The sequence below is a fragment of the Enhydra lutris genome, unplaced genomic scaffold, assembly GCF_002288905.1.
Source record: "Enhydra lutris kenyoni isolate GAN:26980312 unplaced genomic scaffold, ASM228890v2 scaffoldscaffold18, whole genome shotgun sequence".
NCBI lineage: Eukaryota > Metazoa > Chordata > Mammalia > Carnivora > Mustelidae > Enhydra > Enhydra lutris.
In genome coordinates this window covers 23,667,404-23,680,377 of record NW_019154102.1, presented here as the reverse complement: position 1 = coordinate 23,680,377, position 12,974 = coordinate 23,667,404, and the positions used below count along the sequence as shown (strand labels likewise).

The 12,974-nt window shown below is 40.7% G+C and overlaps 1 protein-coding gene across 6 annotated transcripts; it reads left to right on the top strand.

Moving 5' to 3' along the window:
- The first annotated feature begins 2,671 nt into the window (after positions 1 to 2,671).
- Positions 2,672 to 9,167, top strand: LOC111148188 (TP53RK binding protein). 6 transcript variants are annotated; one of them, XM_022504652.1, is made up of 5 exons: positions 2,672 to 2,762; positions 4,734 to 4,833; positions 6,282 to 6,404; positions 7,756 to 7,932; positions 8,858 to 9,167. In XM_022504652.1, the coding sequence occupies exons 2-5, from the start codon at positions 4,792 to 4,794 to the stop codon at positions 8,942 to 8,944; spliced, it is 429 nt and encodes a 142-aa protein (XP_022360360.1). In that variant the 5' UTR covers positions 2,672 to 2,762; positions 4,734 to 4,791; the 3' UTR covers positions 8,945 to 9,167. The 6 variants fall into 6 exon arrangements, with proteins under 6 accessions (XP_022360360.1, XP_022360358.1, XP_022360356.1 ...); XM_022504650.1 differs by having other exon boundaries at positions 4,674 to 4,833; XM_022504648.1 differs by having other exon boundaries at positions 3,486 to 4,833.
- Positions 9,168 to 12,974: the final 3,807 nt, after the last annotated feature.

The following is a 12,974-nucleotide window of genomic DNA, read 5'->3' as shown; positions in this document are numbered from 1 at the left end:
TATGAGGTAACTGTTATGTAATTTTGTAAGAAACTGCCAAATGTCTCCCAAATGGCTGAACTATTTTTCATCCCCATCAACAGGGTATAAGAGTTCCAGTTGCTCACATCCTTACTAGCACTTAGTATCCTCAATTTTTTTTTTAATTGTACCTATTCTAATACTGGTGTATTTTTGTCTCATCGTGATTTTTAAAAGTTTGAGGGGGCACCCTCATGGCTCAGTCAGTTAAGCATGTGACTCTTGATTTCGGCTCAGATCATGGTCTCAGGGTCATGAGATCAAACCACGTGTCAGGCTCCATGCTGCGCACGTAGACTGCTTAACATCCTCTCTCCTTTTCCTTCTGCCCCTCCCCACCTTCCTCCCAAAAACTAAATAAAAGTTTGAGACATAATTGACATGATATACTGTATGTTTTTAAATGTACAATTTGATACTTTCGGCATGTATACAACCATGAAACCATTGCCACAATTAAGACAGAACATACCTGTTACCCCCAAAGTTTCCTTGTGCTGTTTTGTAATTCCCTTTTTCCACCCAAGGCCCCCATCTAAGCAACCACTGATCTGCTTTGTGTCACTGTAGTCTTATGTAAGTGGAATCATACAAAATGTACTATTTTAATGTCTGGCCTTTTTTATTGAGCGTGATTATTTTGAGATTCATCCATGTTACTCTATGTGACAACAGTTGGTTCCTTTTTATTGCCAAATTGTAGTCCATTGTATGGATATATGATTTGCTTATCTATTCACTTGATGAACATTATGGTGGTTTCCAGCTGTGGATGGTTACAAATACGCTGCTAAAAACTGAGCTGCTTTTTAAAAATGTCTATTTTTAATCAGCTTTTTTGAGGTATAATTTATCATCTATAAAATATACTTTTAAAGTGCATAGTATGATGAATTTTTACAAATTCCTACTCCCTATGTAACTAACACATCAAGATCTAGAACATTGGCTTCATGGCAAAGATTCCCTTGGGGTTTTTTCCAGGCTCCTCTCTCACTCCCCCATTCCCAGCAATCTTTTGCTTTCCAGTCACTCTAAAATAAATTTGTAATTCCTAGAGTTTTGTAGAAAAGGGATCATACAGTAATAAATTCTAGTGTTTTTTTTCTGAGTATGTTTTGTGAGTCATCCATGTTGTAAGTATTGTCAAGTATCAGTAATTCATTCCTTTTTGTTAATGATAATAATAATGCTGTATCCCATTGTATGAATTTACCACAATTTGCTTATCCACTGACATGTTGTTGGGCATTGGGTTGTTTCCAGTCTTTCGCTGTTAAAAGTTGCTGTGAACATTCATGTACAGGCCTTTGTATGTACATGTTTTCATTTTTCCTGGTAAATGCCAAGGAATGAAATTGCTGAGTACAGTAAATACACATTTGATTTACTAAGAAACAGCCACTCTTTTCTAAAGTGGTTGTACTATTTTATAAAAGTCAAACCAGCAATACCGATTGTGTCTGACAACACATATTAACAGTTTTTAAAATTTTAGTTATGTGGGTGTGTAGTAGTAGTTCCTTATGTTTTAAATTTGCATTATTCTGCTATGATGTTGAGCATCTTATGTGTTTATTGGCCTGATTCATGTATCTTTTATAAAGTGTTCAAATATGTCACCCATTCATAATTAGGTTGTTTTCTCTGAGTTATAGGCGTTCTTTATATAGTCTGAATACCAATCTTTGGTCAGAATATCTTTTTCACATATACATTCCCACGTATTCAAGCCAAAGGGTACTCTTTGCTACCCCTTAAATAGGGGAAGGCCTTTGTGTCTCAGAGCCTTTGAACTCTGTATTGGCTGGAATGCTGTTCTCCCAGATCATACAGCTTGCTTCCAGACCTCCTCCAGTCACTTTCTGGTGAGATCTTAACCATCCTATTTGAAATAGTAATACCCACGGCCAGGCATTCCTCCCTTTTTCCTAGCTTTTTTTCTCCATAGCACATACCCACCCGACAGCTGTATTTGTTATTTACCTGTGTAAATGTACCTGTTTAAAGAAAAGTGCTGTCCAAGAAGAGCTCCAACCATAAACATGGAAAATAATTCTCTGCAACCTGTTTAGAGGATTACTTCCTCTCTTGGAGGCTGATACACTCTTACGGATGAGAAATTTCTGAGCCTGCTAGATGCAGGAAGAGGTTCATTTCATCAGTGTCCTGCCACCTATCTTTTAAGTACCGGAGGCAAATCTGTCCATTCCCTCTCCCTAGGAGACCCTCCCTAAATGACCGACCGCACCGAGAGCAAGAAGGGAATGAGTCCCGCCTACCCCGCAGAGAACAGTAGCGGAGACGAAGGAGCTCATCCTGGCTAACACTGTTCTTTGCACTGGAAGAAACCTACGTCTCGCCCAACACGCGTCGGAGAGAAGGCCGAGACTCGGCACTGAAACCTCAGCGTCCAGTCCCTGGGTCCTTAGCGTCCCCGTCGCCGGAAGTGACGGACAGGGCCCCCAGTCACTCGGCGTCCGAGACAGCTCACACTGGGGAAGAAGCGTGTCGGGAGGGGCGGACGCCGCCTCGGCCCGGCTTCCGGAAAGTGAGGGCTTTGTTTCCAAGGGGAAGGTTTTCCAAGAGGACCGGAAGCGCGAGCGTGTGGGTCCTCTCTGGGTAGGAAGGCCAGCCCCGGAAACGCTGCCCGGCAGGGGCAGGCACCTGCTCACTGACGTCCTGAAAAGGGCGTCGAAGCGCGTCTAAGAGGGACCAGACCTGGGGCTTTGGGCGCCTTGGTAAATGGACTCTTAACGGCAAGTGGGAGAGAAGAAGGAGTCAGGGCTCTGCCGGTCGGGGGCGCAGAGCGGGGAGAGAGCCCGAGCACCGGAAGCCGGGGAGGCCGTGGCGGCGGCGGCCGATAGAGTGTGGGCCCCGCACGCCTGCGAGCGGAGGGAGCGACGGCCCGGAGTGGCGGGCTGGGGCTTTATCGCACGAGCAGCCTAAGGACCCGCTGTGGCTTACTTTTTGAGGGGATCGCTCTTTCTGCCGGCTGGAGGGCGGGAACTGCGAGGCGACAGTCCCTGGAAGGCCACAGCCATAGATGAGGGAGAGGTGCTGCTGGGGGCGGTGGGTATAGGCGAGAAGTGGACGGGTCAGAGGGATACCTAAGAGGTAGAATCGTCAGGACTGTGGATTAACTATGGGGTAGGTGTTCGGGGATGATTCCAAGTTTCTGGCCTAAGTGAGGGAATTTATTTTGACCTTGGCCAGGGGTCCTTTTTTCCCTAGTGTTAAAACATAAACAGCGAAGAGGTTTTTTTCTCTGCTGATTATATGTATTACTATTTTGTGTGCTCACTGTAGAAAATTCAGAACGGACATCTTTTTTAAATAGAAGGTAAAAATTACCAATATTCCTACCACCCGAGATGGCCATATTTTGGTGTGTTTCATGTTTTTGTTTTCTGTGTGCATCTTTTTTGTGAAATTGGGAATATATTCATTATTTTTTTCTGTAGCTTTTTCCTCCCATTGGACATTCCCATGACAATGAAGATTGAACTGCGGTGTGCCAAGATATGATCCACACAGTATGTTTTTCCTAATAAAAACTCAGATGTCATTCCACCGTCAGAACTTTTTGGTTTATTTTCCTTTCAGTATTTTTTATGCACTTTTTTGAGAAGTCCACTATTTATGCTACATTTTAGGTTTTGTTTTTCAATCATATGTTTTTAATCAATGTTATTTATTGCTGTTTTCACACATCCTTAACTGCTTTTCGGGACTATAGTTTTTAATGGTTGTTTAGTCGCAACAAATTCTGTTATTAGCTAATTTTTCAACTTTTTGCTATTAGGATGATGAGAGGGACATCTAGTTTACATAAATTTTCAGGTTTTTGGTTTATTCTTTGAAAAGAGTCGTAGAAATGGAACCGACCAAGTAAAAGGATAAAATGAATTTATCAAATTGCCTCATCCAAATATCTCACTAAGACTTTGATTGACATTGTTTTAAAGGTCATATTTTTGCAATACTTTATCAATTCAAAGATATGGTTGTCTTTCTGGTTAGTCAAGTTCTTGTCTTTTATGTTTCTTTTATGTCTTTGTCCTTTCCTTATTAAACTTATGTGTAAGAAAGGGCCAGTAATTGATCTTTTTTTCTTTTTCTTTGTTTAGTGATTGTACCCTCTCTGTTCAGATGTCATATATGAAATGAGTATCTTTGAGTCAGGTGTCAAACTTTCTTCAATAAAATTTTCTTAATATTTGTGTCTAGGTTCTGCTAAAATTACATATAATGGTAAGCCCAGGAAGCTAAAAAGGCTAAGTTGGCATGAGGTTTTACTAATAGCATCAGCAACCTCTTGTCTAACAAATTCCTGACATTCTGCTCCTACCTGGCTATTAGAGAAGCTTCCCCTCAGCCATGCATCAGATCTTGTCTGTACAACAAGGAAACCAGGCAATAACCTTGATCCTTTCTGAAGAATGGTAAAGGAAGCTAGAAACAACTCAGCGTGGGTGGGAAGACATTCATGAGGATGCCAAATGTGCTTTTGGGGTGGATTCTTCTAGTTTAACAGTTCTGCCATCTTATTAAAGTTATTTTAATTTATTTGTTAGCAAGGCTTTTTTTAGTGAATTATAACATTAACTTTTAAACAAAGTCTTTTGGTCTTTTTGGTTTTATGCAAATAGACTCCTGCTTGTCTATGAAATGCAGTTAACACATCAGCTGGACCTATTTCCCGAATGCAGGGTGACCCTTCTGTTATTTAAAGATGTAAAAAATGCTGGAGACTTGAGAAAAAAGGCCATGGAAGGTGCTATTGATGGTTCACTTATAAACCCTAAGGTGGTGAGTATAAGTGAGACTAGCTGAGCTATAAGGGGGCATTGAAGAGTATGTTAATTTTTCATGATGTTATAGGTTAGCCTAAAACTGTCACCTTTGGGTAAAGAGTTCTCGTCCAAGCTTTGGAGTCAGACTGGGCCAACCTTGAATTTAACAGTAAATAGAAGCCTAAGTGCTGGGAGCTTCCCCCAGGAGATAAGAAAGGTTGTGGTCAGGCTCTGACCTAATGGCAAATTCCTGGATCTTCATCTTCTTGTCTGAACTAGAAAAAAATCTCTGCACAGGATTTGAAGGGCACATGCACCCAAATGTTTATAGCAGCAGTGTCCACAATAGCCAAAATATTAAAAGAGCCCAGATGTCCATCGACAGATAAAGAAGATGTGGTGTATATATACAATGGAATAGTACTTAGCCATCAAAAAAGAATGAACTCTTGCCATTTGCAGCAACATGGGTGGAACTAGAGGGTATTATGGTAAGCGAAAGAATTCTGTCAGAGGAAGACGAATACCATATGATTTCACTCATGTAGAATGTAAGAAAACATGAATATAGGGGAAGGGAAGGAAAAATAATGAAAATAGAGAGGGAGGCAAAACATAAGATGTTGAACTCTAGGAAACAAACAGGGTTGCTGGAGGGGAGGAGGGTGTAGGGATGGGGTAACTAGGTGATGGGCATTTGAGGTAATGAGCACTGGGTGTTATATGTAAGTGATGAATCCCTGAATTATACCCCTGAAACTAATAATATACTATATGTAAACTAAATTGAATTTAAAGAAAGGATTTAAAAAATAAATAAAAATTTTAAAAAGCTGTTAGTTGGGGGGGGGGGGGAATCTCTGCACAGGAGACAGGTATAGTGGTTAAGAGGCCACACTGTGGAAACACAGCAGCAGAATTTAATCCCAGCTCTGCCATTACAACTTTAAGCAGGTGGTGGCCAACCTTCGGAGTGTGCTTACTCTGTTCCTTTCCATATACCAGCTCAGTCTTCACAACAACCTTATGAAATAAATACTATGACTATCTGTATCTAACAGATAAAACAGGAATTTGCCCAAGTCCCCTCAGTGGTTAAGTGACAGAGCTGGGATTCAAACCCAAACACTCTTTGCTTTGGTTTCCTTATCCACTGCACATGAATAATAATACTGATTTCATAGGGTAGTTTTAAGGATTAAAATATCACACGTAAAATGTTTAGAATATGGCTTTTCCCATGGTATTCTGAACAAATGTTATTTAAAAAATTTTCACTACTTAAGTTTCTTGCAGCTTTTAAAATTCTATGATTTTCTGAACACCCAGCAATTTTGAAAACGTAGTCCACAGAAACTGTGATGAAGTAAAACAGCCTGACATTGAAGTTACCAAAAGCTAAGGCATGCATCTCCAGGGTGCTCCAGACGCTCCATGTGTAATTCTTTCTGTCCTCTTTGGTAGATTGTCGATCCATTTCAGATACTTGTGGCAGCAAACAAAGCAGTTCATCTCTACAAACTGGGAAAAATGAAGACAAGAACTCTACCAACTGAAATTATTTTCAACCTTTCCCCAAATAACAATGTAATTAATATGGATTTCACTTAATTTATTTCTGTTGACCTTGTCATGATATACCATGTGTTCCCTAGTGTTGGGTTGGTGGCTGAATTCCTGTATGCCTATTGTTGGTAACAAAGCAAAATAATAGTTAAGAGAGTTCTGGACAGAATTGAGGTTTAGCACTGCTTCTTACTAGACAAATAAGCTTAGTCCTTTCAGATATGAGTAAAAAGTTAAGCTACATGAAATGAGGACAGTTTTATCTGTCCTTATCATATAAAAGGAGCAGGAAGAGCCCCCTAAATGATATATACATTTAAATGGTAAAACATTAAGCATAGATATTTGTGTGTTATCGTGCACATCTACTCTCCCTATAAACTCCTTGAGGATAGAATCCATGTCTTTTCCATATCCAGAAGTCTTCCGGTTAACGGCCCTTAACACGGGCGCTCTCACACCTCCGGGGCACAGGAAGTTTGTGGTTTGAGGTAATGATGGTAAGTTACTGAGCTAAAGACATTCCATATGTGGCACATTTAAACAATAACAACAAAAAAACCCTGAAAATTTTGCTGATGAAGTTTGAGTATTACTACTACTGTTAACAACACCACCAGCTAATAATAGCATCCAGAGGATAATTGGGAATGCTGCAGCATGATTTAAAATAATGTTTGAAATTTTATAAAATTTATAAAATGCAGGGTAATAGAATTAACTCCTTGGTACCTGGAGAAAAACATTTCCAGATAATTATTTCTTTGAGATCATTTGAAATAACTTGAGAAACTATTCAAGCATCTGTTGGGCTGGTCCCTCTTTTGGCTACAGTTCCAGGGCAGGAGAAAGAAATATGTTCCTGAGGAAGGCAGGGAAACGACAGAAATCCAACTGCTCTAAGATAAATGATATATTGGGAATAATAAGTCAAACCTATGGGAACAGCAAGGAAGCAACTCCTGTAAGGAGTGGGCTGCAGCGGGGAGTGCCATGTGCACTGGACGGTGAAGGATGAGGCACTCCAGACAGGAGGAGGAAAAGTGTGAAATGATAGGACCCCCACAGTCCAGGCTGTCTAGAAGGTAGGCGTGCATGGCTGGAGGGTCACTGGGGATCAGAAGGAGGGGTGTTTGTGTGCCATGCCAAGAATGGGCTTGCCTGTGCAGTAAGGAGGGGTACCTGTGAGCGGAGAGTGTGCTAGAGGCATAGCTGGCGGGTGTTAGGAAGGGCTGTTGAAGAGAAACACTGTAGGTGGAGAGAACCATTTGGAAATGTAAAATAACCCCCAGCCAGAGAAGGAGGCTGATAGGGAGATGTTTCAGACACAGAAACTACTAGTATATTATCTTGCCTTTTTTTTCCCCCTTAGATTTCAGAAGCTTTGAAAAAATTTGGTATCTCAGCAAATGACACTTCAATTCTAATTGTTTATATTGAAGAGGGAGAAAAACAAATAAATCAAGAAGACCTAGTATCTCAGGTTGAAGGTCATCAGATTTCTCTGAAAAACCTTCCCGACATAACAAATATTACAGAAGTCAAAAAGGTTTGTAAATCTGTATTTTTAGAAAGAGTGATGAAGAGGGGTGCCTGGGTGGCTCAGTGGGTTAAAGCCTCTGCCTTCAGCTCAGGTCATGATCCCGGGGTCCTGGGATTAAGCCCCGCATTGGGCTCTCTGCTCGGCAGGGAGCCTGCTTCCTCCTCTTGCTCTGCCTGCCTCTCTGCCTAATTGTGATCTTTGTCAAATACATAAATAAAATCTTTTGAGAAAAAAAAAAGAGTAAGGAAAAATAAAACCAATGCTGTTTGCTTATTGATCACCAATGCTTGTTTTATTTTTTTTAAGAAAGGTTAATGTAATTAAAAACTACTTGAAAATAATTATAGAGGCTAAAAATTAGAAGGTGCAGGTTTATGTAAAATATAGTTAGAAATTTAGTTGATAAAAGCATTCTCTAAATACATTCTATATTTTATATTTCAAATGCACTGTGTAAGCTTGATTTTTTTTTAATATTTTATTTATTTTGAGAGAGCACAGAGCAAGAGAGGGAGCTCAAGCAGGGGAAGGGAGAGGGGCAGAAGGAGAAGCAGATTCCCAGCTGAGCAGGAGGCCGTATGCAGATGCAGATGTAGGGGTTGATCTCAGGACCCTGGGATCATGACCTGAGCTACCCAGGCTCCCCTGTGTAAGCTTGATCTTTAATGTCTAGATACACACTTTTAAAATTGGTACAGATTTGGTTTCTGTGTTTAGAGGGTTAATCACCATAACTGCAATTTAAAGGGAACTTTTGACTTAAATGATGAGTTGCCATCTACTTTGCATATTTTAATCACGTTTGTGATTTGTGATTTCATGCCATTATCCCAGTAGATGAATAAAAATTTCATTTATACATGTTTGTATGATGAAAATGAATAGTGCATGAATATATTAGCATGCCATAATTTGTCTTCTATCTTTACAGATATATAAACTGTCTTCACAAGAAGAAAGTATTGGAACATTATTGGATGGTATCATTTGTAGAATGTCAACAAAAGATGTTTTGTGAAGTGACAAATATTAAAAATTTTCAGCATTTATTAAAAAAACATGGATTTTTCTGTCTTATATATGTTCAGTTGTAGAAAACACAGAATGTTACAACAAAGAAAAAAAGCCACTACTGTCTTCTCTTTTAATATTTTAAAAGATAGCCACTGTTGCTATTATGTGTTCTTGTCTTCTAGTCTGTTTCTATTCAAATATATTTCATCTTTATGTAATTGGAATAATTGGGCATTTACTAGGTTCTTGCCTTAGTGATTTTATATTCATCAGTTCATATCCCCGCCCTTCTGGCTACTCTGGCATTTCCCTTCCAAGCGTCCTGGTTCCAAGGGTTTTACATACAAGAATTCATTCATCATAGGTAAATAGTAGTATAACCACCATTTTACACACACGGCAACTAAAAGATTATACAAATAAGTGACTTGCTCAAGGTCATACAGCTAGTATTAAGTCATGTTTTATAGATGGTTTGGGTTTTCTTTTCTCACTATGTCTTCTATTTTGATTGTAGCAGTTAAGACTGCCTTGGTTAAGGGTCAGCAAACTTCTGTGAAGGGCCAGATAGTAAGTATTTTCAGCTTTGCAGGCCATAAGGTCTCTGTTGCATCCACTCAACTCTTGCTGTCATAGTATCCATAGGCCATAAATGATGAGTATGGCTGTGTTTCAACAAAACTCAATCGACAAAAATAAATGGTGGGCAAGATTTGACCTGTGGCCATACTTTGTGGACTTCTGGGTTAGATTAGGCTTCAGTTACAGTCCCTAAAGCTCACTGGCAAAAGTCTGTGTCATCCTCAGTCTGCATAGCCAGTGTGAAGCAGTAAACACAAGGGGCAGTGACTCAAACCGGGTCTGCTTATCTCACGTTTCATGGTCCAAAGCCAGTCATGTGGTCCTGCCAACCACATAAGGGACAGAGAAGTATGATCCTTCCACATGCTGGAAAGTAGGAAGGTGGAAATACTTAGTGATTTCTATCATGGTCATAAATAAGCATAGGGACATCACTGACATTTCTTGTCTGTAGTGTGCTTAGCATTTTATATGTACTACCTCATTTAGTCCTACTACAATCTGGAGAGATTTTTACCAGCGAGGAAACAGATCTAATCTCTGAAGTCTATTTCAAAAAGTTTCAAACCTAAAGAACAATTAACAATTATAAAGGAAAAGTCCATGTACCTTTCATGTGAATTTACTATTTGTTCTTAACACTTTGCTACATTTGTTTGCTCTTGCCTCTTGCTCTCCTATCTGCCTGTCTGTGCTCAGGTGTGTACAATACACACACACACACACACACACACACGCTGAATGATCTGAATGTAAGTTACAGACCTGGCACTCCAGCCTACACAGTGTTTAGTTGTTATATCTCCTTTCATCTACAGTAAACCTTTTAAGAGTAATGTTGACATTTTTTGAAGAGCACCTTTCAGAATTTCACACTATCTGGATTTGTTCATGATTTACATCAGCTTAAATATTTTTGGAAGTAATCTTGGGTCCTTGCCATTGCGTGTCACCACGCAATGTCCGTTGGCCCCATCATTAGTGATAAAAGTTTGATCCCTTGGTTAAGATGGTGCCTTCCCCAGACGTCTCCATTACAAAGGCATCTCTTTCCCTGACAGAGCGTTTCAGCTGCCCGGGACTAATAGTCTGATCCCAATAACCCCAGGCCCCATGCTCTGAACACCTCCGTGGCATGGCTCCTCCCATGCCCCATGCCGTCACTCACTTTCTTTGTATTGACAAGGTACATGTAACATACCTAGTCTCTTCTTACACATTATACTGCTTTCAATGTTTCACTTTTGCAATAAATCTTTGTACATGTTTTTCTTTCGGATAGTTTCTCTAAAGTAGAATTTTTGGGGATAAGCAGTTGTACTCATTAGAGAACTTTCAGAGCAGAAAGATGCCCTTCTGCCCTACCTACTGCAGCCACTTCCCTGCTCTGGTTTACTAATGGCAACCACTCTGCACTCACATCACAATATAAGCATAACCTAGTCTGGTTGGTCTCAGAATGAAGTTTGTATTCATCAAATTTGCCTGTTAGTGATGTTTTTATAGTCCTTTCTGCCACTAACCTTCCATGTTCCCTTGTAGATCAATCCTTCCAATACCCCTGTTCTGGGAGGCGGACCTATATGGCAGCAAGAGGACTCTTCTCCTTGGCTTCTGCTTAGGTTTGGCCAAGTAGGTGACCCGCAGGAGACTGGAAAAGGGAAGACAGTGTGAGGCCAGCATATTTATTCTCTTGACCCCCTCCCTGCAAGGTCATGTGAGCTGGCTTTGTCCCCGAACCTTTCAACTCCTGAGTCAGGTTTCTGTCATCTCTCCCTCCCACCTCGCTTCAGGCCTCCTGGGCAATACACCTTGTTCTTGTACCATCCTCGGTCCCTCTCTACCCACCCATACCTTCAGAATTAGTCCCTTTGATCATCTGCATGAAATCTGCTGGCGTTACCCTAATTTGGAGTGCCCTAATTTGAGTTACCCTAATTTGAGAGAGTGCCTGATACTCTCTCACTCTCTCAGACAATTAGTTGTAAGATTACAGAACATCTCTGTGGAGCTGGAATCATAGTTCTAGGATTCCTGAACATCTTACTAAGGATGACCCACCCACCTACTTCTTTCCCCTTGAAAGGACTTGCCACGATTTTCTTCCACTCATCTTCTCTAAATAATGAGCTCTCAGTAGAAGTTCAGGGCATTGGTCTGACACTGGGTTATGGGGAGCCCTGATGAGAGATTAGAGGAGAATTTAAGGAATTTAAGTTAAATGAAACTGAATTGATGTTCTCTTCTCCCTGAGATTTCCAAAATGTAATGCCATTTATGAACTGTCCATCTCACTGGTCCATTTCTGGGCTGCGCTCGTGCAGTAGGGAATATTTTTCAAAGATATAAGTGTGGTGTTTTAATGACTTTTTCCTCTTAAATCCACAACCTTTGGTCTAATGGTGATTCTACGAGGCCTCAGGTAGGAGATCTCAGCTTTTCTGGCCTTGGTTTCCCATTTGTAAGTGGGGACATTGATACCAACCTTAGTTCTTAGATTGTCATGAATATCAAACAGAGCCTAGGAAAAGAGATTCCTCACAGTGTCAGGCATCTGATTTCTCTTTATGTACCAGCCAGTAGTGCTGAGGCAGACAGGAGAATAAAATAGGACTCGTTGCTGGTGGAAAAGTAGAACAGTTCAGCCACTTTGGACAGCAGCATGGCAGTTCCTCGAAAAGTTAAACATAAAATCACCATATGACCCAGAAATTCCACTCCTAGGTATATACCCAATAGAACCAAAAACAGGTGCTCAACCCAAAACGTGTACAACAATGTTCCTAACAGCACAATTCACAATAGCCAAAAGATGGAAACAACCCAAGTGTCCCTCAATGGATGAATGGATGAATGGATAAACAAATGTGGGCTATCTCTACCGTGGAATAGTATGGAGCCATAAAAAGCCATGAGCTACTGATACAAGCTACAACATGGTGAGCCTTAAAAACAAAGTGGAAGAAGCTGAACATAGAATTTCGCTTATCACATGATTCAATTTAAATGAAACATCTAAAAAGCTGGTTAGTTGTTGCCAGGGTCTGGCGAGAGGAGGAAGAGAGAGAGAGACTACGTAGGGGCCAGGGGGATGTTTTTGGGGTGTGAACATGCTTTGGAACCATGTAGAGGTGGTGGCTGCACAACATAGTGAGTGTGCTGAATGCCAATGAATTGTACACACTACACCAGTTAATTAAAATGTGAAATAATAAACACATGTGCCTTACCTTTGGGAGTTCATGATCTTAGCTAAGTGCCTTTAGACTCTCAGATCCAGCTGAGGCAGAGCCAGGTAGATTCCCATGCCTCTGTTTCACCATCTGAAGGCCAGAGCCTGGAGTCTCACCACACCTGAGGTTCCATCATTTGCACAGAGAATGACCCATAAGTCCTCCATCCAGATGCTGCCATCATTTGGTATGATCGTTCAGACTTTTCTCTTTGCATGC